At 43.8% G+C, this 26,774-nt stretch overlaps 1 protein-coding gene across 3 annotated transcripts in view; it reads left to right on the plus strand.

Moving 5' to 3' along the window:
• Positions 1-26,774, plus strand: part of ALPK2 (alpha kinase 2) — a 211,522-nt gene that overhangs the window by 75,995 nt on the left and 108,753 nt on the right. For all 3 annotated transcript variants that reach the window (XM_037805891.1, XM_037805890.1, XM_037805892.1), the window contains one exon: positions 24,458-26,177. In XM_037805891.1, coding sequence (XP_037661819.1) covers positions 24,458-26,177 — 1,720 coding nt within the window. The remainder of the gene's footprint in view (positions 1-24,457; positions 26,178-26,774) is intronic.

The following is a 26,774-nucleotide window of genomic DNA, read 5'->3' on the forward strand; positions in this document are numbered from 1 at the left end:
GATGGCTTCACCGACAGGTCTGCCAGTTGGCGATGGCTGGGGGCTGGGCCTCCTCCATGTGGGCTCCCATCCTCCAGTAGGCTGGCCTGGCTTCCTTACAGGGCCGTCTCTGGGCAGCATTCCAAGATGGCAGAGCTGCAAGGCCTCTCAAGGCCTAGGCACCAGGACTCACGCACACCAACGCCACCACACCCATGTTTTAGTTACGGTGCTAAGTAAGGGAATGCAGAGACTCTTAAGGCAACAAAATAAGATCTCACAGTCCAGTGGAGAAAACAGATACATAAGAAGACTATTATCACAGTGTGGGCTAATGTGGAAGAGGGAGAAGATTTCCTGGGAGACCAGAGAAGGGGCATGGAGTCAGATCTGATGGGGGGTGGTGAGGTGAGGGCAGGCTAGGGTGGTGTACTCATTTCCTAGGGCTGCTGTAACAAATTACCAAAAACTTGGCAACTTAAAACAACAGAAATGTGTTCTCTCGCAGTTCTGGAGGCCAGGAGTCTGAAACCAAGGTGTCAGTGGGGCTGTGCTCTCTCCAAAGGCCCTAGGGAAGGACCTGGGGGCTCCGGCCATCCTTAACATTCCTTGGCTTGTAGCTGCATCATTCCAATCCCTGCCTCCATCTTCATGTGCCCAAATCTCCCTCTCCTTTCTGTTATAAGAATGCCCGTCTTTGGATTTAGGCCCCTCCTATTCCAGTATGAGCTAACATTAATTGAACTGATGACATCTGCAAAGACCCTGTTTCCAAATAAGCTCACATTCACAGGTACCAGGGGTCAGGGCTTGAACACATTTTTTTTTTTCCTGGGGACACAATTCAACCCCCTTTGAGGTGGATGAGAGAGTATCCTTGAAAGAAGTGTGCCCAGCAGTAAGGCTGAAAGGGCCTGGTGGGAGTCAGCCTGGGGAAGGTGGCTCAAGGGGCCGCGAGAGGCAGGGGGAGAGGATGAGTCGCTGCCTGTGGGGGCCCCTTCCGGAGGGGCTGCAGCGCATTCAGTGCCCCGCAGGCTGGGTGAGGCCTCTCCAGTGTGAGGGGTATAAGGAGCATGAGGCGAGAGACTGGAGGGCAGGCTGGGGCTGTCCCCGAGGGCCAGGTGTGCCCTGTCAAGGGAGTGTGCCCTTACCCTGGAACTGTTGCCCAGCCTCAGGAGTTTGCAAGCAGCAGAGGGGCATGGGCAGGTTGGCATTTTTTAAAACATCACTGACTGCAGTTTGAGAACGGATAGGAGGGTGCGCCTGAACCAAGGCAGCGGGTGTGGAGATGGGGCGGGAGGGGAGGGGGACAAGCATGAGTGACAGTAAGGGGCAGGGGGCTTTCCCTCTCCAGCTTTTCCCATACACCTGCACCTCCAGACCTGGCTGCCAGTCCTTCCTGTGCACGTGCTGTTTGGTGGTCAAATGGACCAGCTCACAGTAGTAGAATGTCAGCCCCAGTCCATTCCCTTTGCCCGGAAAGCTCTCCCTCCCCCGACTCCACTTGTGAAAGGCCCCCATCCTTCAAGGAACAGCATAAGTGCCCAAATCCCTGGCTCCTGAAAATGGTTGCTGTTTCCTGGATTGCCCACCCATCACTATTACCTCTTCCAAGGAGCCTTCCTAGCCCTTTCTCATCTCTTCCCCAGTTTTATTTTCTTGAATCTTCTGTATGCTGTTTGACTTTGACTGTCTCCCCACTAGACCACGTGCTCCTTGAAGGCCAGGACTTTTTATTCACTGCTTCCCCACTACCTAGTACCTGGCACATAGTATATGTCCATTAAATATCAGTTGCACTAAATCACTAACATCTGTTTGGTATATGTCCTCTTTTCCTTGTTAGAATATACACTCCTTGAGGGCAGGGGCTGGGATTTCTATTACTTTGGGTCCTCAGGACCTTGTACATTTGTAAATGATGATAAAATTCTCCAGGTACTTCCTTAACCCTGCCCCCCCTCCTTTTCTGTTTTCCTTACTCTGCCACTTATCTGAGTGGCCTTGGGCAGGTCCATTACTTTCTCAGTGCTTCGGTTTCTTCATCTGTAAAATGGGGTTTTCTGATGATTAAATAAGATTATTCATGCAAAATGATCAGAAGAGTGCCCATGAAAGTGCAGTAACTCTTAGTTGTTATTAGTTAATATCATTTCATTGCCCACTCGCTGAAAACATCGAGGAGCATTATGCTCTTGGAAATACTCTGAAATGATACCAGTTGTGTTTAGAGCCAGGTCAATTGTATACGAATAACTTTGAAAATGGTAAAATCAGCTGAGAATTTTCAGAGATGAAAAAAGGATCTTTAAAAGGAGAGCTGTTGTTCATGAACAAGTGTTTAAGCTCTTTTTGTTATACATGTTTATACCTGCAACTCTCCTTGGATTTTTTTAGAAGATGGAATCTGTGTATTCAGTGATGTCTTGGCCTTCTCAGCTATTCCTCTGGTCACGGTGGACAGATAGATCCCAGAGGCCTGGGACACTTCCATTCTGTAAGCCTCTCTGGTTTGTAGCAGGCAGAGAGGAGTCTGTGTTTATCGTCTGAGCCAGAGGCTTGTCTAGCCCCTGGGAGGGCCATCAGCCTCTTTCTATACAAAATCACATGCTTTGCTAAACACCTAAAAAACATGAGTTGCTGGTTGTGAATGATGCTAGGCAAGTGAGTATAGGTGAATTAGTTTAAAATATCTCCATTCCTGAAACACCTCAAAGCACAGATCCTGCTACTGGTAAAACTGTCACCATCAACTTCATTTGCAAAGGACATTATATCATTTCCATTGTTAAGAGCAAGAATCTGAAGCCATGTCATCTGGATTTAAGTCCAAGAACTACCTCTTACAAGCTGTATCATCTCAGACAAGTTACTTAATCTCTCGGTGCCTCAGTCTCCTCATCTATAAAATGGGGATAATAGTAGTACCTGCCTTATAGGGTTGGTGTGGGGATTAAATTGACACATGCAGATAATTTAGAATGCTCAATATAACACAGCTGTTTTATGCACTTCAAACAGGTTCCCCACACCAAAATATGCTTTTGGAAACTGATGAAAATAGGATAATTTGGAGGGTAGAAAGGTAGCTTAGTTTGGCTGCATTTCTTCTTCTCTGCTGTTTCCCTGTCAGAGGGTGAAATATAATTAACGTGTTTGATCAAGGAATCATTGGATGGAAATAAAGATGACTGAATTTTGCTATGTCTTGGCTAAGACAGAAAAGCTTCTCTTCCAAGGTTGGAAAGCATTTTGTGAACTTTGTGTTCCCGTGAGCTTAAGTAGGTGTTACGAGTCTTAAGGATGACTGATAGAACTTACTGGCACCTGGAAGGCCTCTGGGTACCCAGCACGGGCTGGGGTGGGCTCCTGCGGCATTCTTCCTGAATGAATTCCTCAGGTGGGCGCCCCGGCCGCTCCTCAGACCACACCTGGGGTGCTGCTTGCCTGAGCTACAAGGGGCTGACAAGAGACTCTCCTTTGGTCCCAGGGGTAATAATGAGTCCTCTGCCAAGAGTCCACGGTCCTTACAGTGGTGACTCTGGTAGGTAAGAGGCTCTAAGTAGTCAATGACCACAGTAGCTGGGCCGTGGGCTGCTCAGCTTTTCTTGGAGACGAGACTCGGGCAGCTGCCCCTGCCATGGTGCTAATCTCTCTGGGAAAACTGGTGTGAGTCTGGGGCAGGTAACAGATTGATCTAAGAGCTCCACCCCCCCACCACCACCACCAAAGACCTTGGGATCGACAGGAAAGAGTGCACAAGTCATTGGAAATTGGACATGGGCTGCTTGTCTCTGAAAATGTCACTCCACCAACACCTCCTGAGAACTTGGAGGAGACCAGTAACATGGAAGTTCTTGGGCCAGTTGGGGTTCAGTCCTGCGTTGTAGTCACAGAATCAAGGTCAGACCCTTGTGAGGATTGAAACGATGGGGAGTCTTGCTGATGTAGAAATCATGGCACTTTAGCAGTAGAGATCATTGCCCCACCACCCTCTTTAAAGATGAACATCATAAAGAAGTTCCTTGACCAAGGCGGACACTGAGTTAGGGACAGAGCTGGAACCAAGCCCGGCCTAGTGAGTTCCAGGGAAGGGCATTCCACAGACCCTGCAGGGAGGGGCTACAGGACCAAGAGCAAGGTTTGGTTGGGGAACCGTGCCTTTGTCCTGACCAGCCCGGCCCCTGTCATTTTCTCCCTCCTTGTGCCCTCAGCCAAGGACATCCCATGAAAGTTCCCTCTGCCTTTTCACCATTGTGCCCCTCCTGCCCCTGCCTCTCACCTCCTCCAGCTCCGTCTTAGAGTTCCTGTGAAGGATTGTTTGCTCTGGGCCTGTGCCCCTTCTCTGACTGCCTCTGGACTCTGTCCTCCCTGACTTCCAGCTTGCCCTCTCCTAGAATACAGTCTCCAGTTCTGTTCTTTCTGAATCCTACAACGTTGGCTCTGTCCCAGCACCTTCCACCCCTTCAGTTCCTGGCACACTGGCCAGGCCTCAACCTGTGTCCAGCTAACTTGGGAAGAAGAGGCTGATGCTCTGGATCCCCCCAGAGCCCCTCCAAGCACACCTGGACCCCAGACAAACCAAGAGTTGGCTTTGCCCGTGAGAGGGGTTTGGATCTGGGATGGTCCATCTGATGCTACCTCAAATATGGACAGTGTCCTGGCCATGAGTGGGTCAGGCTAGGACCAGGCTGGGCTAAGAGTAAGAGTCAGAGATTTGTAGCATCTATGAGGCAATATGTGGCGGTCCTGGGGGCCAGCTCTGGAGTCAGACTGCTCAGGTCCAAATTTTGGCCCTCCCTCTTACTTGGGCAGATTGTTTAACCACTATCTACCTCAGTTTCTATACCTGTAAAATGGGAATAATAATAGTATCTGCCTTGTAGTGATGGGTGAAGACTGAAAGAGATAATGCATATAAGATTTTTAGAACAGTGTCTGTCACTTAGCAAATGCTAAGGAAGTGTTAACTACGTCTACCCTGAGGTCTTGTGTGTTTTGTTAGGCACAGCTTGTCAGGGTCGCTCTTGATCATGAGAGTTTGAAAGTGGAACCAGGCTGCCTGACGAAATCATCTCAGAGAAGATGGGGTCAAAACCGAACTCTGAATTCTTGAACAAGAATATTTGTGCAGATTTTTAGAGCTGGTGTCTAGAATATACTAGGATAGTTCATTACTTACATGTTAAGAAGCTGGGCTCCGGCCAAAGACATGGACTTTACTTGGGAAGGTAGGACACATACAGGGAGGTATTTGGAGCTTGGGGCAATTATTTAGTCCAAATCTTGAAGCATTAACTTGGGCCTGAAGCAGTTCTAGGAGCATGCTCCCACCTCTGGGCCTTCTTCCTTGCTGTTCCCTCTCTGCTCTCCCCAGATAGATAGCCTGTGGTCTCTGCTCAAAACTATCTGATCACTGGGAACTTCTCTGACCAGACATTGAAAATAGCACTGCCTGTCTGAGTACACCCCCCTTCCTTATCTTGATTTTTCACATAGCACATGATGTAATGTATGTATATACACATATACTTGTGTATATAGGTGTGTATATATATGCTTCAAAAATTTTATTGTTAACATATATATATATATATATAAAACATAAAATTTGCCATTGTTCTAGTTTGCTAATGCTGCCAGAATGCAAAACACCAGAGACGGATTGGCTTTTATAAAAGGGGATTTATTTGGTTACACAGTTACAGTCTTAAGGCCATAAAGTGTCCAAGGTAACACATCAGCAATCGGGTCCCTTCACTGGAGGATGGCCAGTGGTGTCCGGAAAACCTCTGCTAGCTGGGAAGGCACGTGGCTGGTGTCTGCTCCAAAGTTCTGGTTTCAAAATGGCTTTCTCCAGGATGTTCCTCTCTAGGCTGCAGTTCCTCCAGAATGTCACTCTCAGTTACTCTTGGGGCATTTGTCCTCTCTCGGCTTCTCTGGAGCAAGTCTGCTTTCAATGGCCATCTTCAAACTGCAGTAACTCTCTCACTTCTGGGCATACTTCAGAGTGTCCCTCTTGGCTGTAGCTCCTCTTCAAAAGTTCACTCTCAGCTGCACTGAGATCCCCCTGTCCGTCAGCTCATTTATATGGCTCCAGTGACTCAATTTAGACCCACCCCAAATGGGCAGAGGAACACCTCCATGGAAATTATCCAGTCAGAGTCATCACCCACAGCTGGGTGGGGCACATCGCCACAGAAAACACTCAAAGTATTACAATCTAATCAACACTGATAACATCTGCCCATACAAGATTACATCAAAGATAATGGCGTTTGGGGGACACAATATATTCAAACTGGCACAGCCATTTTAACAAATTTTAAGTATACAATTCAGTGGCATTAATTACATTTACAGTGTTGTGCTACCATCACCAACTTCTATCTCTAAAACTTTATCACCCCAGAGACTCTGTACCCATTGGGCAATAACTCCCCATTCTTCCCTACCCTCAGCACCTGGTAATCTCTAATCTACTTTCTGTCTCTTTGAATTTGCTTATTCTAGATATTTCTTATAAGTGGACTCACACAATATTTGTCATTTTGTGTCTGACTTATTTCACTTAGCATTATGTTTCAAAGGTTCATCCCTGTCGTAGCATGCAACACAACTTCCTAACTTTTTAGGGCCGAATAGTATTCCACTGTATGTAGATAAGAAGTTTTTTTATCTATCTATTCATCTCTTGATGAACACTTGGGTTGCTTCCACCTCTTGGCTATTGTGAATAATGCTGCTATGTTTTTGGGTATGTACCTGGAAGGGAATTGCTGGGTCATATGATAATTCTATACTTAACTTTCTGAGGAACCTATTTATGTTTTTTAAAGCAGAAATATAATTCGTATACAATGAACTATACATAAAGTGTCGTTTTTGATAAGTTTTGACATCTGCATACCCATGGGACCATCACCACAATTGAGATAGTGAACATATTCATCTCCCCCAAAAGCTTTCTCTTGCCCCCTCCCAATCCCTCCCTCTGCTCCTCCCCACTTCCTGCCTGCCCATTCTCCTCCTGCCCCTCCCCAACAGAATAACTGATGTGCTTTCTGTCACTGTAGATAAGTCTGCATATTCTAGAATTTTATATAAATGAGATCATAGAGTATATTCTCTTTTCTGCTTGGCTTCTTTTGCTCAGCATAATTATTTTGGAATTCATCCATTTTGTTGGTTGTATCCATGGTTCACTTCTTCTTATTGCTGAGTGGTATTCTACTGTTTGGAGCTGTCACAATTTGCTTATCCATTCACCTGTTGATGGGTATACTTGGGTTGTTTCCAGCCATAATGGAAACAAAGCTTATTTGTATCTTTGATTATTGTGAGTCTCCTCCCACTAGAATGTAAGTTCCCTGGGAGCAGAGTCTTGTCTGATGTGTTCCTTGCTATTCCTCTAGCGGGGAGAATAGTGCCTCTTGTTTAGTAGGTGTTCCAGTTTGCTGATGCTTCCAGAATGCAAAATACCAGAAATGGATTGGCTTTTATAAAGGGGGTTTATTTGGTTACAAAGTTATAGTCTGAAGGCCATAAAGTGTCCAAGGTAAGGCATCAACAATAGGGTACCTTCACTGGAGAAAGGCCATTGGCATCCAGAAAACCTGTGTTAGCTGGGAACGCACGGGGCTGGCGTCTGCTTGCTCCCAGGCTGCGTTTCAAAATGGCGTTCTTTGAAATGTCAGCTTTCAACGGCCGTCTTCAAAATATCTCTGTTGGCTGCAGCAAGTGTCTGGGCCTTTGTAGCTCCTTTTAAAGTACTCCAGTAAACCAATCAAGACCCATCCTGAATGGGCAGGGCCAAATCTCCATGGAAACATTAAATCAGAGTTATCACCTACAATTAGGTGGGTCACATCTCTATGGAAACACTCAGTCAAAGGATTCCAACCTAATCAACACTAATATGTCTGCCCCCACAAGATTGCATTAAAGAACGTGGCTTTTTCTGGCACAGTAGGCATTCAATGAAATCCTGAATTAACAATGAATTCAGTGGTTTTGTTATATTCTTTGTGAGTCTTGCCCTGAGGGGACAGAAAAGAGCCACTCCATATATATCCATCTGAACCTGAGGAGATTCCTTAATTACTGTGGCTTCTTAGAGGTCTGCCTACCAGTACTTTAAAGGCTATTGCCTATAAATGTTTAAAGGCCTCCTGCAGTAGCTATAGTAGAAAGCCAGCAAGTTGGCAGCTCCCTTCACTTTTTGAGCTCCCGGGTGCCTGAGTTTCAAGTTATTATGTGGCTGTTCCCTTTCTGTCCTTGTCATACCCCATTCCCGGGGCTGCTGCTTCAGCAGGGTGGAGAGTCTTCCTCCCATCAGAACCGCTCCTTGCCGGCCCTAATGAGCTTTCTCCCAACATGGGGCTGCTCCTTCCTGTCACTGGGCCTGGCTCCCTGCTTCCTGTTGCCTGCCAGCTGCTGCTTCTGCTCACCAGGAAATGGGAGCAAGGCAGAGGCATAATGAGATGGTCTTGTTCAGATGACAAAGAGGGACACAGCAAGCACTACGGCCCTGAAGCTGACGGCAGGACACCAGGCAAAGAGAAGCAATTAAAATGTGATGGGCCTTCTGCCTCGACCACAGGTCTCTGAACCTGCTTTCAAGAGAGAAGTTCTCTTGTCTGTTTTTGCATATTTCCCCTGCCAGGGCCCAGCAAAAAAATTTTTTTTTCTTTTTAAGAAAAACAAAACCAACTCCAACCCCCACAGAGTTGTATGCAGGGTTTAGCTTGCCAGGCACTGACTTGGGAGCTCAGCTCAAATTGATCAGCAAGTCAAGTGGCAGCTAATATTTTTCTGAGAATTTAGTAATGGGTCTTTTACTCTTCATAGATATGTTGGAGTCATAGAGCTGGAAGCAACTCAAAGACCCTCAAAGTTTGATTCAGGAACAGTAGCCCTGGTATCCTCCAGAGGCTTGTTAGAATGGCAGAATCCTTGCCCCCACCCCAGAGCTGGCAAATCAGATTCTGGTTCTTAATGAGGTGATTCCTGTGCACAATAACGTCTGGAAAGCCATGGGCTAAGGATTACCTCACTCCTGGCCATCACTACACCTGGGACCCTTAACAAATACAGATGCTCACCCACCCCTGAGAAGTTCTTATCTAAGTGGTAGAATCCAACCGGTTTTGTCCAATCCTTTTACTTTATAGGTAATCCAAGGCCTAGAGATCACATGGCCCATCCAAGGCCACACAAATGGTTAAGAACAAAGTGAGGGTTAGAACCCATTCATGGTGCTCCCCGGGGCCCTTGGGTCCTGCACCATCACCCATGGCATCTCATTCTTCCAGTCCTGTCCTCTGAAATGGAATCTTCTAAAATTAATGCTGGAATAGGACTCAGAAAAAAGTGCTCTTAAAGACTTCCTTCCAAAATAAGGATTAACAAGAGCGTACTACGTGCTAGGGTCTGCTCAGGACCCTGGGGACCCCGTCCTGATCACAGCAGGGCCACAGCTCTCCTCGGGTGCAGATCCCCAGGAGGGGTTGGATGAGAACAACCCCAGTGATGAGGAACAAAGAAGGGAAGAGGAGGGAAGGGTGATCTGGTTATTACCTGGGGGAAGAATGTGCTCCGAGGGAACAGCAAGGGTCTGAAGCCCACAGGTGGGACCATGCAAGGTCCTTGCAACTGGAGAGGCTGTGGGTGGATCCCAGGGTTGAGGGGCAGCAAGGTTAGGAGGGTGCCACAGGCCAAGGTGCATGATATGACTTTGGGTTTTACTTTGAATGAGCCGCAGACACACTCCAGGTCTCTAAGTAGAGAAATGACATTTTCTGACTTAATTTTATGAGAGTGATTCTGACTGCAAGGTTGGGAATATGCTGTCTGTAGAGGTGTCAGGCAGAGCTGGGGTGACCAGAAAGCAGCAAGGGCAAATTAATTCAGATGAGAGATGACAGTGACTTGATCCAGGTTGGTCCCGGCGAAGGTGGCAAGAAGTAGCCAGGCTCTGGATGTGTCTGACAGGACTTGCTGTTGGACTGGATGTGGTGTGTGAGTGAAAGATGGACTCCAAGATTTTCGGCCTGAGCAATTGGTAGATTGGAATTGCAGTTATCTGAGATGAGCGGGACATAGGGAGAAGCCGGTTTGGAGAGGAAACCAAGAGTTCAGTTTTGGACATGCTGGGTGTTTGATGAATTAGCAGTGATAGTCCTAAAAAATTCTAAGCTAACTTGCTTTTAAAAAAGAGCTCTGGACCCCCTTGATGTGTGACACTCCTGCTCTTGAGAGTGAGGCCCCCTGCTGTGGTTCACCCAAAAATGCCAAGTCTTTCATAGAATTGATTTACAATTTAGTAAGGCTTTTTAAAATATTGTTGCAATGTCCCTTGAATTTTCTGGAGACCTTTTGGGATATTATGCTAGCTGAGAGTTCCATTGGGTAGGGGTGGGTGGGGCATGGTGGTTTCTAGCTACCCTTGAATTTTCTTCTAATAAGAGGGATCAATTCCCTATTAAGCCCGATGGTAATAATGCCACAGGATTTTTTTTCCTTTCAGAAGTTAATTTGCTTATTTCTTGTTCAAAGAATCTCTGGTAGAGGCTCAGAAAGTTTTAGTGTTAGACAAGGAAATCCCTCCCCAGGAATCAGAGAGAAAAGCTCCCTTCTCTAACCATTAACTTTACTGGTTCCCTTACCCCATTCCCTATGATATAAAAGCCCACATTTACTTAGCTCAGTGCTTCTGAACTCTGGCTGCCCATTAGAATCACTGGAAAAGCTTAAAAAAACGCTGATGGCTAAGTCCTAACCCTGACATTCTGCAGTAATTGGCTGGTTTTTTCGGTGGGGCCTGACATTGGTATTTTTAAATAGCTCCGCAAGTGATTCTAATGTCCAGCAAGGGTTGAGAACAATTGATTTAATGCTTACTGTGTGCCAGGCCCTGCTTTAAGCACTTTACAAAAATTAACCCATTCATCCTCGCATCAGCTCTCTGATGTGGATTCAGTTATTGCCCGGAGTGGTTTAGGCTTGTCCAGTTGCCCTGTGGGTGGGCCAGGGAGCAACCCAGGCAGGCTGGCTGCTAAGTTGATCCCTTATTCCCTGTGCCACACAGACTTTGCCATCTGCCCCCCCAGTCTACCCAGAATTGCACTTGACTGAAAAAGATGAGTAAAGTTTCCTGGGCAGCTAGCTTCTGTGTGGTGTGCCCGAGCTGTCCTCTGCAACTTCCACTTGCAAAATCCTTCCTGTCCTCTGGGGCCTTTCTCCTGTAGCCCCACCTTCAACTACTGCCCACGCCAGCTCATTTCTTTACTGTCTTGCACACATGACCTGTGCATTCCAGCTCCAGTATATCTGCCTGGAATGCCCTCCCCGCCTTCCCCACCCAGCCAAAGTTTAATCCTTCCCAGCAGGGCTCAAGTTCCACACTCCTGGCCTTGTTCCCCAAAGCTCCAGCCACTCTGACACCCCCCCCCCCCCCCCGTTATCTACCAGAAGCACTCACTGCCCCAACTGTGCCTTCTGGAATCTGATGACACTAGATTTTGCAAATCACACATTCCTCCTTCAATACCTGAAAGTCTTAACCTTTGTAAAAATCAACAGCTCCCCTAGGGAAGGGACCAAGGTTGATATCACTAATTTCTTGTTTCCTTTCTCAAGCCCCAAGCAGTGCATGGGAACATAGTTTTAAGTGCTTAATAAATATCTATGCGTTTGTTAATTGATGATTCAAGAACCAACCAAAAGAATAGTTCATGCATTTCTCCAACCCTTCTTACAGGTAATGAATGTTGGAGGACCAGGGCAGTGGGGAGGACCACGGCAGTGGGTAGGGCCAAGTTTAAACACCAACATGTGCACAGTAATAGTCGTTGTTTATTAAAAAAAAGAGAGCATGAGACACTAGAAACTAAAATAATCTCCCAGTACCAGATGCAATGAACAGCACAGCCTCTTGTCAACTTTTGGAAACGGCCAAAATAAGGAATCCTGGTCCCTGCACTATTCTGTTCTTAGAAAATATGCCATCAGGGCAGTTTAAAACCAGAACATACCCTAATTCGGGATGAATTTCAGGGAGCTATTCCACCTTTCCCATTCCATTCCTTTCACAAAAACTAAATGGGAAATGCCATTGTTCATATGCACCACAGACTGTATGAGGCTCAAACGTGCAAGGCACTTCGGGCTGTGAACCCTACTCCTTAGGCCAGGGACTGAGCTGAGGTTGCAAAAAAAGAAAAGAAACGGAAACAAAAAAGAACCAACAGGACATGAGAAAGGGATGCTCCTGCTCTACCAGAGAACAGAGGCTAAGATATGGAGAGCAAAAGTATTTCCTCCTAGTAGGCTGTAAAATGCAGCAAGCATCTTACAGAATGACTTTCCATTCCTCCCTAAACAGGCTGCTTTGATCTGGTTCCCAGTGTACAGGACCCTGGGGTCAAACCCCACAGTCTGGGATGGAAGATCTTTGCCTGGGCCAGCCTCGGTTTCCCTGGAAGGCCAGGTTTTGGCCTGCAGTCCTGGCATGAGGATTTGTGGCTTTCCTCCCCTCCCCTGGTGTTTCCTGAGTAAACAGTCAATAGTCCAGTTGCCTTACATTTCAGCCCACCCCTCCCCGGAGTTCCAAAGGAGAAAGGGATGGTTTGTTGTTTCCTGTGAGTGCCTTGAACTTTCCTACCTTCACTCACCTTTGTGCAACTCCTTCTCCCTGGAATGATCTGCCTCAACCCCACCTCCCAATTCCAAGCAGGTACCATCTTTCCTCTTGAAATCCTACCATGTGTTTCCTAGACCTGCTTCAGCTGCTAAGTTCCTGCATACACTTCTTACTCTCAGTATCTTGCACCTTTGAGTCCCTATAATTGGTATGATTTTTAATATCACTTAGTTCATACTGTTCTCTGTTGTAGCTCTTTGCCTAGACACTTCATTTCCCTTATTGGATGGGAAGTTCCTTGAGGAAAGGGCCTAGGAATTTTACATCTTTGTCTTCTACAAATTGGCTAACACAGTGCTTTATATGTCATAGACACTTCCTATATATTTTATAGCAGTGTAATTTAAGATAAGTTATATTTTCTCTGGGCCTTAGCTCCAACATGTGTAAAATAAATCATCTGTGTATCAGTTAGGATCTAACTGGGAACTCAAAAGCCCTTTCCAAGTGCTGAATGCAGGGTTACATCAGTGACTAGGGATCTGAGGAGCCAAACTCAGGGCGGAGGGGTAACGGAGAAGAGCTTCAGTAGGGGGCCACTCTGTCTGTCCCAGGCTGCAGAGACAAAGGTAGCCTGCAGGGCTACCACTGAGGGTCATGGGGCAGAACTGGAGCCCTAGTGGACCTGTCCCATGTGACTGGGAGCTACAGAAGAGGGGCAAGAACTACTGGAGGTGTCACTGGAGGCTGGCTTCTCCCTTCCTACCACACTCCAATCTCTTGCCTCTGTTTGGCCCATTGCAGCAGGAAGCCAGTGGTCATGGGAGCTGGGGACACATGGCCTCGAGGGGTCAGCCCTGGGGGTATAGAGCAGAACAGGGGAAGGATGCAGAGTGGGCCAGAGGCCAACAGGCCCAGGAGCTACCCAGCGCTAATCCTGTTCAGCTCTTCAGTTCAATAGTATTTGTTGGATAAACAACTGAGTAAATTGATGAATAAACAAGAAATCTCATTCATTTTGAAATGCATCCAGCTGCTTATAGAAAATATGATCAAGAAATTCAGTGTGTTTCTAGTATTACTATTATTCCATCTCTATGACAAACAAAGCTTTGGAGCATGAAAAACCCCTAGAGCCTTCCTTATACCCTTAGCGATTCTGAATAAGTGAATTAATATGGCTATTGATAGCAGCAGTTAGGCATGCCATAAAATACAGGCACTTAGCGTAAGGAAATATCATGACCTTAGGTTGGTGCTATGACTGCAGGAAGGACATGGATGTCATCATGTAAGTATTTATTGAGCCAAGGGCACTATTTGCCTTTTTCACTGTGTTGTCATGGTAAAAAGCAATGGAGGATATTTACCCTTCTCCCAGAGCCCAGAAAATTCACACCAATGGAAGGGGAAACTTCAGAGACCTCCCCACCCATGCATTCCTGGCTGCACGGTGAAGACACTGCAGACATTTCCTTTCCAGCCCTTGTTTTCTTCTACTGGAAAGTGGAATGCAGAAAAGTGTTATCTGTGGTGCAGAACAAGGATTTTGTATGATCTCTAAAATCCAGAGAGGATTCTAAATCTTAACCCTGATCAATAGTTTCAGTGTCTCCTTCTAGTAGCCCTACTAAAGGTTAAATTCCATAGTTAGAGTTTCAGCAGTTTTAATATTGTTGGGAGAGTTGCTTAAGAGCAGCAAAATGCCCTCAGGGCAGACCAAAATGGAGAGAGCTGAAGCAAGGCCTGGGATAATCCACTTGTCAGTCCACACTGGAATAACCGATATGATTCATGCTAGTGGAGTCACCCACCTTAAGAGTCAACATGTAGATGTATGAAACAATGCACATAAAAATACAGCACTTTTAAGGATTGTAATGATGATGATGACAATGATGACTGAAATGTAGGGATTTAAAAGTATATCAGTTTTGGGGAAACTAAGATGGCAGCTAGGTGAGACAGGGCAAAAAAACACCTCTGTGAAAAACACTAGATAAAAACCAGAAAGTGACCCAGAATACCGGTTACAGTGATGCGCCAGCTGGACGAGATCTGCTAGTTCCACAAGGGCCGTATACTTGGTGAAACCGGGAGTCTGCATTCTGAAACGAGTGAGTAAGCTGGCTGGAAGACCCACAGCCACGCGGCGGTCTGGGGAAGCCAGGGTTTGGTGTTTGGAGACCGACGGGCTCTTTTTAAAAAAAAAAGGGAAAAACACAGGAGCGGCTGCAGCTGTGATAGTGGGAACCACGCAATAAAACACAGCAAGAGGGGGCTGGGCCGGCCTCTCGGTGTCTGGCCTGGAAGATAGCCCGCTGCAGATACCCTTGAGACCGGGGGAATAGAGGGGAGAGCTGGAAGCAGAAAGAAACCCTGCGGCTAGCAGCTGGCTCCCCGGAGGGCTGGATAAACTCCTGCCTGGGGCCGTGCCCACAGCCCAGAGACCCGCCAGTTGCCCCGGAGATGGGAAGGAGGAACTGTGCAAGGAGGGGGGTGTGGAGATGCCCCGTTCGGCCATCTTTGCATCAGGCTGAGAGCACTGCTGCACGGCCCAGCGGCCTGGGGCTTCCCTTGAGGGATGGCGTGCACTGGTGACATAGCACGGCATTCCCTTGGCAGAGATCCTGGAGGATCACGGCTGGACGGAGGGACCCGCTGAGAGAACCCAGGGACACTACGCCAAGTCCAGTGGTTTGTGGGACAGCAAGAGAGAGAGTCTTGGGCTGAAATGAAATGAAGGCTTAGACTCTTGTGACGGCCTTGAATCTCCGGGAACCTGGGGGATTTGAATATTAAACCTGTCCTTCCTCCCTGGCCACCCGTACACACGCCCCACATTCAGGGCGGACGGCTCCAGCAACACACCCAAACTGAATTCTCCAACTGAACCCCACAAGAATCATTTCCCCACACACCCCAGGGACAAGGTTGAGAACTGACTTGAGGGGTATAGGTGACTCACAGATGCCATCTGCTGGTTAGTTAAAGAAAGTGTACGTCACCAAACTGTTTCTGAAAAATTAGATAGGTATTTTTTTTTACAACTTGAAAGAACCCTATCAAGCAAAGCAAATGCCAAGAGGCCAAAAACAACAGAAAATCTTAATGCATATGATAAAACCAGACAATACGGAGAATCCAACTCCAAACACACAAATCAAGATATCAAAAGAGACACAGTACCTCGCACAATTAATCAAAGAACTACAACCGAGGGACGAAAACATGGCAAAGGATTTAAAGGACATCAAGAAGACCATGGCCTAGGATATAAGTGACATAAAGAAGACCCTAGAAGACCATAAAGAAGACATTGCAAGAGTAAATAAAAACTAGAAGATCTTATGGAAATAAAAGAAACTGTTGGCCAAATTAAAAAGACTCTGGATATTCACAATACAAAACTAGAGGAAGCTGAACAATGTCTCAGTGTCCTAGAAGTCCACAGAACAGAAAATGAAAGAACAAAAGAAAGAATGGGGAAAAAAATTGAAAAGATCAAAATGGATCTCAGGGATACGACAGATAAAATAAAACGTCCAAACTTAAGACTCATTGGTGTCCCAGAAGGGGAAGAGAAGGGTAAAGGTCTAGAAAGAGTATTCAAAGAAATTGTTGGGGAAAACTTCCCAAACCTTCTACACAATATAAACACACAAAGCATAAATGTCCAGCGAACTCCAAATAAACTAAATCCAAATAAACCCACTCTGAGACATATTCTGATCAGACTGTCAAATACTGAAGAGAAGGAGCAAGTTCTGAAAGCAGCAAGAGAAAAGCAATTCACCACATACAAAGGAAACAACATAAGACTAAGTTGTGACTACTCAGCGGCCACCATGGAGGTGAGAAGGCAGTGGCACGACATATTTAAAATTCTGAAAGAGAAAAATTTCTAGCCAAGAATACTTCATCTAGCAAAACTCTCTTTCAAATTTGAGGGAGAGCTTAAATTTTTCACAAACAAATGCTGAGAGAGTTTGCCAATAAAAGACCTGCCCTACTTCAGATACTAAAGACAGCCCTACCAACAGAGAAACAAAGAAAGGAGAAAGAGATATAGAGAAATTTAACAGACATATATAGAACCTTACATCCCAAATCACCAGGACATTCATTTTTCTCCAGTGATCACGGATCTTTCTCCAGAAGGGACCATAAGCTGGGACATAAAACAAGCCTTAAGAAATTAAAAAAAAATTTTTTTTTGAATATACTCAAAGCACATTCTCCAACCACAATGGAATACAAATAGACATCAATAATTTTTTAACTGTAACTCCACTATTTACTTCCTACATGATATAAAATACACAAACTCTAATGACAAATCAGTGGTTTTGAACTCAATGTAAAATATGTAATTTTAGACAACTATATAATGGTGGGGGAATGGAGGAGTATAGGAACATAGTTTATGTGTCCTATTGAAGTGAAGGTGGTATCAAAGAAAAACAAGATTGATATGGATTTAAGAGGTTAATTTTAAGCCCCACAGTAAACACAAAGAAATTATCAGAGAATATAACCATAGAGATGAAAAGTAGAGTTTGGGTTAAGAGAAATGGGGAAAGGGGCAATGGGGAGTTAAGAAATGAGTATAGGGTTGCTGTTTGAGGTGAAGGGAAATTTCTAGTAATGGATGGTGTGAAAGAGCATTACAACATTCTAAATGTGATTAATCCCACTAATGGAAGGCTAGGGAGGAGGTGGAATGGGAAGATTTAGGCTGTATATATGTTTCCACAATTGAAAAAAAAAAAAAAACAGTTTAAATAGATGACAATTGAATGCCAAGGATGAACTTGGATGGGATTGGAGGATAGAGGACAGATGGCTCAAAGGGACACAGTTGAGACATAAGGAAAAGGAAATATAGAATGTAAGCTTTGTATCATTGTTGAATCTCTTGTACTTCTTAGCTGCGCTTAATGGGATTGCATAAAAGAATGTTCTTGTTCATGGGAAGTGTATATGTGAATTATAGTGTATGTTCAAGGGTGTGTGCAGCTAACTCTCATATGTTCAGAAGACAGAGCAATAGATGATGGATGATAGGGAGGGAGGGAGGGAAGGAAAGAAATAGTGATGTGACAGCATGTCAAAGTTGGTGGATTTAGCTATCGAGGGAGGGGGGTCAGGGTATGATGGAATTCTGTGTATGGGGTTAGTATTGTTTTTGCAACTGTTCCTATAACTTTGAATTTATTTCAAAATAAAATTTAAAAAAAGTATATCAGTTTTTATAGGTATATTGTGCTGGTAGCTAGAAAGAGAAAGCTATTCCAATCTTCTCTTTGTACTTGGTATATCCTATCTCCTAATCCCTTGTCTTCATTTTCTTATTTGACAGGATTACTAGCCCTGTGCTTACTTGCCCTGCTCTGCCCAGGCCACACTGGTGTCCTATGCTTGGACCCCATGATTCTGTGCTCTTAGTACTCACTCACATTTTCAACCCTTTTTCCTAAAGCACAAAACCACACTAAATTAGCTGGAACCAGTTTCTCCCCACCCAAAATTAAATTGCATAGAACCCTGTATTGAGCATCAAATCAGAAGCTCAGGGAGTGGGGCCTAGACATTTTTTATAAATTAGAAAATTGAAGCTTAAAGAGATTAAGTCCTCTGCCTAAGAGTGCATGTAAAATGAGCACAGTTAGCAAAACTATCAGACTCCCATGCTAATTCCCATCCTCTAGAGTCCAACAACATTTTTTTGCCAGATGTTATGCTGTGAAAGGATGCCAAAGGTATTCTGAAGCTTCCCTTGCTGAATAGCTTAAATCAGTGGTTCTCAATGTGTGGTCCATGGCCCTAGGAGGTTCCTAAAACCCTGGTAGTGCTCCGTAGATAAGAACTATTATCATAAAAATACTCAATCATCATTTCCTGTTTTCCCTGTGTTGACACATGCACTGATAGTAGAAAGCAAGGGAGGGTAAAACTGTTGGTGCTTTAGCATGGATCAAGGCATGGTCTCCAACAATACTAGTTGTCATAGAATTTTTCACTGTCATGCAATCACAGTTAAAAACAAACAAAGTTTTACTTAATAATGTCCTTGATGCATCAGTAAAAATTATAAATTTTATTAAATCTTGGCACCTCAGTACAAGCATTTTTTCATAACCTGCATGGTGAATTGGGAAATGTGCATAAACTATTTCTGCTGGATTTCCTTGAGATGATGGTCATCTTGACAAAACATATTTATATGTTTGCTGAAGTAGATACTTTTTTCATGGAACACTATTTTTACTTGAAAGAACCATGGACAAATGATGGTCATTCAGCCTCGGATATTTGGCAGACATTTTCACAAAAATGAAAAAGTAAGCCTGTCACTTAGAAGGAAACTAAAAGTATTGGTTGCCAATGATAAAATCCAAGCTATCTTTTTTTTTTTTGTTAGCTCTTTGCAGTCCCTTCCCGGAACTTTTCTTGCCCTTCCAGTTTCTTCAGATATTCTTTCTGTCCCTTTCTCTGTCTCTTCTCTTTCCGGAACTTTCATTATGCATATGTTGGTATGTTCCATGGTATCCCAAGGGAGTCTGGACTCTTCATTTTTCTTCATTCTTTTTGTTTTCTGTTTTTCAGACTGGATAATCTCAAATGACCTTTTTTCATATTCACTGATTCTTTACTCTGTGCGCTCAAATCCCTGTTGAGTTTCTCTAGTGAATTCTCTATTTGCTATTGTAATTTTCAATTTCAGAATTTTTATTTGGTTCTTTTTTTTTTCTTCAATAATTTCTGTCTCTTTCTTGATACGCTTTCTTTGGTGAAACATTGCTTTCATATTTTCCTCTAGTACTTTAAATATAGATTCCTTTAGTTTTGGACATATTTATAACAGCTAATTTAAAGTCTTTGTCTAGTAAGCCTTTCTATCAACCACTTTCTTTCCCTAAAGTACGGGGCCATACATTCTTGTTTCTTTGCAGGTCTTGTAATTTTTTTTGTTTTTTTGAAAACTGGACATTTTAATAATATGATGTGGCAACTCTGAAAATCAGGTTCTCTCCCTCCCCAGGGTTTGTTGTTGTTATTGCCGTTTGTTGTTTTTTAGTTTTTTTTTTTTTTTTTTTTTAGTGACTTTTCTGAACTAATTCTTTAATGTCTGTATTCTTTGTAATGTGTGGCCACTAAAATATCTGCCCAGGTAGCTAACTATTAGACAGAAATTTCTTGAGGTGTCTGAAACTGATACATCTCCCAGTTTTTGTTGAGGGGCTCTATGCACATGTTGGGGCTTTCCTTCAAACCCGCAGCCAGGCAGTTGACAGCACTACCTTAGCCTTCACTTCTGCTAGTGCACAACCAAAAGTTCAGTTGGAGATAAGAGCTTAAAGTCTTCTAAGGTCTCTTCTGAGCACGCACACAGCTCTGGTCATACTCACAACCTTACGCATGTCCATGGCCTTCTTGACTCTTGGCAATATGCTGGAGCCTATGGACATCTCATTCCCCAGAGTTCCCTTTTAAGCTTTTTCATCAGCCTATGTTTGTCCCAGCTGTTATTTATTGCCTCAGGCAGCCAAGCTGTTAAACAACTGCTTGTGATGGTTTTCAACAAACACCCCCAGGGAAAAGACTATTTACACTGGGTGTCAGAACAAATAAAGACAGGCCCATGAGTGGGTCTTCTAGGCAATCAGATGTGTCACACAATTGCAATTCTAGGATCGGCTTTGAAGGAGCTCTAACCTGTTCTGTTCCTTACCATTGCTTCCAGGCTGCTGGTTTTCACTGTGATTGCACGCTGTTGATTTTTAAGGCTACTGTGAAGCTGGAGAGGGGGAGATGGGGCTAAAGCAAGTTAAAATGCCACAAAACTCACTCTTCTTACCAAGACTTTTCTTAAATAAATGCTCCCTGGATTTCTGTAAGCCTTTGGTTAATTTTCATAGTTCTGAAAAAGTTGATTCTGACAAATTTTGTCTGTGTTCTCAATTGTTTTTATGTAGGAGAGAATTTTTAGAAGTGTTTACTCTGCTGCTTTTGCTGATGTCCTCTCCATTCTAATTTCTACCATAAAATTTAGCACAGCATTGACTTACACTGTTCTCTGATAAATTCATATTCATATTATTTCCCTACATAGAATTTTGGAAAACTTTTATTCTTCACCAGAATCTTGACATTTTCCCAATATTTCAAAATTGTTCTGAGAAGATCAGAGAGAATATTAACAAAAGTGTTTTTAAATATATATATTGTATAATGAAAAGTGTCAATATTTGTACGATCTCATAAACCAAGGTTTTGCAGATGGCCAATGCATAACATTACAAAATCATGCATAGGTAAAAGACGCATTTAAAACATAATATAGACTAATGTATCTGTACTAAATAGAAAAAAGTTCATTGTCCTGCTGTCTATTAAGCCAAATATTAAAGAGATATGAAAAATGTAAAACGCTACTCTTCTCGTGAAATTTTACTGTTTTACAAAAATATCATTTTTCATAAAAATGTTATTTGTGCTAATTTTATTTTAAAATGAATTAATGTTTTAAATTTTTCTCAGTTTTAATTTTTAATAAATTAAGTATTGATAGATATGCTATAAAACACACATAAACAAAAGTTCTCTGGAGTCTTCAATTATTTTTAATAGTAGAAAGGAGTCCTGAGACCAAAATGTTTAAGAATCTCTGGTTTAGACTAATCCTGGGGAGTCAAACTTGGAAGAAGCCCTATCCACTCAAGGTACCATAAATTCTTTTTATTTAATAAGGAAATAGTTAATTTAGAAATAACCTAGAGAATTTGAGCAATATTTTCACAGCAGCATGGGAGAATGCTACTGTTTCCTTCCACCAAAAGGAAAGATATGCAAGGAGGGAACTCAACCATCTACGGAGTTTTTTCCTGGACGGTTTTACAGTCCTGCAAATCACTGTGGGGCACACAGTTCTCTTGGCCAGGAACTTGCACTTGTTCTAAGCCCCAGCTCCAAATTAATGGCTATCATTGTGTCCCTTCTCTGAACTCTCCTTGTCCTTTCAGTTTGTACCTTACAACTTAGCACAGAAGTGACCTAGAAGTTTCTCTGAGAAATTCATATTATTTACTTTAGTAGATTTTTAGTCATTTTAGGGCTGGGCACGATGTCTGGTGCATCTCCTTGGGCTCCTTCTTAGCCTTTAACATAAAAAACAGCGAGCACCAGTACATACGCTATTCAAATTTGTCAGCTGACTGATCAAGATGAAGACAAAAGACAGAAACACATTATTTGCAGAGTGATCTCTCTACACTCTGTCAGTTCCTTTCTCTGAATGTAACTTTTTTAACAGCATACATAGAGCCAGGATTCAGAGGCAGAAAGCTCTGCTTTCTAGTCCCAGGTCTACCGCTAACTAGTTTGTCATTTGGGAAAATGACTTAACATCTTCTGAGCCTTAGTTTTACACCTGGGGAGTACCTAACACTTTGTTTGACATAAGAGGCATCCAACATTTGCATCCAACAAATGCTGGGTCCCTTGCCCAATTCCCTGTCCTTCTTCTTTAGAATGCTTGGAGATCATTGCCAAGGATGTTTCAACCACAAATCATGACTCTCTCAAAGATGTTCATTAGCCACTGGGAAGTTAATTATCCTTATTACAGTTCCTTTTCCTCTTTGGAGTACTTAGGATGAATTGTAAATCTTATGTTAACTAAAACACATAAAATCATACACCACTGAGTCATGACAAGCTTCCAACTGTCTTTTTGGTCATTAACAAATGAAATATACTTAACTCAATTATTTTCTCTGTATTTTTCTTAAATTCTGTCGTCCCCCCCCCCCCTTGATTATTGAGAATTATCACATTCCTTCTTTTAATGCTTTCCTACCTGGTCGATTGTGCTTCTCTTCCTCTCTATTCTCTCCACATAAGTCATGGTAGCATCAGGACTGGTGGGTTCTCTGCAGAAGGCTTGCAGCCTGGATAGGTCAGGAATCAAAATTATTTGGGATTTTCCAGTGGCCTATAGTGCTGTTTTATGTTCCCTATAAGCTGTTAACTGAGGCTAAATCTCCAAGAATTATTCAAAAAGGGGCATTAAGGGAATGGGTTGGATGATAGAAAGCTCAAACAAAAGTCACTTTTCTCTTCCTCCTCCAGCTGAAAAGACTCAGTTTAACTGAGGAGAATAAGCCTAAATAAGAGCATAGCTACAAGGATAGGCCAAGGACAATTTGTATGAGTCTCTTTGGGATCTCTTAAAGCAGATTTTCAGGCCCTTTCCCAAGGGATTCTGATTCTGGAATTTTAAATAGGGTTCCCAGGTGATTCTTTCACACACTTCTTGAGAACCACTGGGCCAGAGGAAACCTGGTTTTTATACTTCCATGATCTGGTAGAATGCATTATGGCATAAAGTTTCCTCTTTGCAAAGCCCCTTTATGTTGATTTTCTCATTTCAATCTCAGAATAACCTTGTGAAATAGCCTGGGCCAGGTACTGTTTCCCTCTGAAAGTTGCCCTAAACTCCAGTCTTCTCATGCTATTGGCCAAGGCAAAGCCAGATACCAGCTGTGGGTCAGGCTTAGCTAACCTCAGCCACCCCTGAGTGGATTCTATTTGGGAGCCAATGAAATAAGATATCAATGAAATTGAAATTAAAAATTACTTGTTGAAAATGAGGTCTATGTAAGCAGAAACCCAAGGGTTGAAGGCTTATGAGCACTTATGGAATTGAAGAGACAAAAGTGTCCCTCCAGCGAGAAAGGGAAAGGATAAAAATAACTGAGTTGCAGAGCCTTGTGTATCTAACACTGTCCCCTCCTGGGTTAGATATTCATGTGTGTTTTACAAAGAAATCAGTCAAAAAAGATCTAAGCATTGCCTCCAAGAATAAGCCAGACCCACAGCTTCTGATTTCTGAAAATGGTTGTTAACTTCTGAGCTGGATAATACATGATGGAGATTAGCAAAATTACAATTCAGTGAGGTCATGAGATAAGTAAGTGCTCATTATAAAGCAAGTGCAACAGGTTTTTGTTGGGACTGCCGAGCCCAGTGGGAAGTGCTCTAGTGGAAAAGGAGTCAGAAGAGCACAAGAGGCTACAGATTCCTTGAGGCGCCAACAAGGAAGAGGAGGAGCCACAGCAGGTGCCGTCCCTCCTGGGGCCGGGAGAGCTGGGCTTGGCCTGGTCCTGGATTCTGCTGCCTCCCCCTCTGGGCAGAAGCCGAACACCTGGCTTAACCGACGTTTAGTCAGGATGGCATGTGACCATGGGGTCCCAGCCAGCTGGGCTCACAGGCTGTGGCTCAGGACTGATAGTCAGATTAAATTAAAGAGGAGACAGCGGCATTCTTCATACACATAACTTTAGCAAGCGTCATCTTTACTCCTTGTGGTAAGAACTGTGCCTACTTAGCCTGGTCTTAAAAAGCGGTGTTGCTTATACTCATCCCACCGCATGAGGTAGACTACTTCAGTTATTTGTGTGCATTGTCTCACTCCAGAAGATAATGCTCCTTCAAATTCCCATAGCATCAAAAACAACTTAAAATCAAAGGAGAGAAGAACCAGAATATAAAACTTTCTGCTCTTCCATCCAAGTAATTCTCAGCATTTTCAATTTGGGATAAGATTGTGGAAAGCCTTTTAGGGAAAATGCTGAGTTTCCAGAATTTTCTGCACTAGGGGCAGCCAAATCACCAGTGCCAGAGGCCTCTGACCACAAGCCATGAAGATGGAAAATCTCCTTGAGTGTGTGATAAAAAATATGATTATTTTCTCTGTATACTATGATGTGAAAAATGTTGGCATGAACTACCAAATGTGGTAAACTTACCTGTGTATTCTCTTCATCCTAGCTGTTCCAAAAATGATGCTGCTGTTTATCAGATCTCTGCTAAGAACTGTTTTGGCATGATCTGCTGTTCAGCTCATATTGAAGTCGAGTGCTTGTCAGAGAACCCGCAACTCTGTCCTAATTCAAAAGGTGACGTGGATACAGGTTGCAGACATGCCATGGAGACATCTGAGGAGGAAAGTGCAAATCCAATTGATGAGAAAGAACATCTCTTTAAGGAAGAAGAAAGTATCTCCCCAGGTACTCCCACGTCCAGTGATTCCTCTGTCCCCAAATTCAACTGCTTACTCTCACTCCAACAGCTATTGGCCAACAACATCACTGATGCAGCCAGTTCTGAAAAGCCTTTAGATGTTCAAGGGACAAGGCAAACTGAAGAGGTTTATGATCTAAATGACACAGAGGACATTGCAGGATTGTTGCCTTTTCCTAATTCCAGTAATACTACTGAAAAACAAGATGTATATTGCCATGGAACAATGCATTCCAAAGTATCAGAATTGACCAACGATGCCCTGAACAATGACGGCCCTAATGATGGTGTCTTAAACGCCAGTCATCAAAATCCCGATGTACAGAAATACATCAGCTTCAGCCTACCGCTGTCTGAGGCAGCTGCCCCCGCTTACCCAGGTGCCAAGCACCTCTACTCACAGGTTTCCAGTGACAACTCTGTCAGTGACTATGAACTTTGCCCAGAGATAACCCTAAGCTACACCGAGGAGTTTTCAGATGATGACCTGGAGTATCTGGAATGTTCCGATGTTATGACGGATTACTCTAATGCAGTCTGGCAAAGGAAACTGCAGGAGACTGTCTGTGTTTTTTTATTAGAAAGCGATGACGAAGGGACAGAATTCAGTGAGTGTTGCCTGGGTGGGCGTGAGCACTTCCTCAGTGAAATGGGTTGTCGGCCCCAGGTGTCAGATAACACTGGGCCTATGGATGCCACCACCGGCTTCTGTGGTTATCACTCACAACCCCACAAAGTGGGGGTAAGGAGCAGTGGGGCCTCCCTGCACAGTCCCTCATCCCTGCAAACAGGGATGACCCTTACTTTGGGCCCTCAGCAGGATGGACCATCTACAGTGACAGATCCAAGGAGATCGAAACCACCCACTGCTTCTGAGGCTGCTGAAAATGATTGTCCAGGAATTCAAGGAGAAACCAGAGACAGCCAACGTGCAGGAAAGGAATTCACCAGTGACAATCAGCTAAACATGGATAAAGCACCGACAGAGATGAAGCCCTTGTCTGGTGAGTTAGAAAAGTCAGGGATGAACCAGGGTTTGGAGACCACAACCAAGAAAAGAGTAGGGGAAATGGACTTACTGAGCAAGAGGGGCTCACAGAAGTCTGTCAGGGTGAGGCAACAAGGAATCAACAGGAAACCCAAGAAGCTGAACACCAACCTGAAAGAAAGTGCAGCAGAAGGCACCTTTGATCTCCTGTATCCCAAAGAACCTGTCACACACCCACTGACTTGGAGTGAGAAAAGAGCGAGTTCTCATGTCAGAGCAGAAGCTGCTGACCTCAGTTTGCGGTTCCATGCAGAAGAGTGTGCCTTTTCAACCCAAGCAGAGCAGGAAGCAAAAACCCTTCAAACACCAACAGACTCACTCCCCAAAGAAGAAGGAGATGCAAACTTGGAGGCAGAAGGGATGCAGGATAACAACCTATTTGAAACAGGCCAGGCTCCAGAGCAGAGTGATCATCCTCAGGTAAGACTCCCCTTTTTAAAAATAACAACGTAAAATGTATTTGTGTGTGTGTCTTTCCCTTCACTCCACATTCACCATGATATAAATCAGAAACAAGTCTCCCAATACCATTAGGGCACTTGTAGATGACAGCTGCTGCTGCGAGGAAGGAAATCTGGTTTTGAAAAAAGTCCCAGATAAACCCTAAGCCATCCTAATTATAGCAAAAGACTGATAGAAGTAAGAGGCTCTAATGGGCTTTTGGACAGCTGGAAAAAGAAATCTGATATTTTGTCTACTGCATGTGTTTTACCAGGCAATGTTACTATTCAGAAAGTTTCTCGAGCAAATGTTTTGGGTGTAGCCTTTAAAAGCAAATAAATAAATAAATAAATGAATAAATAAATGCATTCTTCTGGTGACTTCTGTGTGATAGCACAAAATGAAAGATTTTAGCATGTTGAAAGACTTGTCAAATTTACTTTGTGAGGCTGACGAAAGTAGATAAAATTGATTTTGCTATGTTGATGGAATATTTTGAATTGGATGTTTGTTTCTCTTAGATTGCAAAGTATAAAATAGGTTAAGAAAATACTGCCAGCAAATAGCTTTGCTTTC

The sequence above is a fragment of the Choloepus didactylus genome, chromosome 16 (assembly GCF_015220235.1).
Source record: "Choloepus didactylus isolate mChoDid1 chromosome 16, mChoDid1.pri, whole genome shotgun sequence".
In the NCBI taxonomy this organism is placed as follows: domain Eukaryota; kingdom Metazoa; phylum Chordata; class Mammalia; order Pilosa; family Megalonychidae; genus Choloepus; species Choloepus didactylus.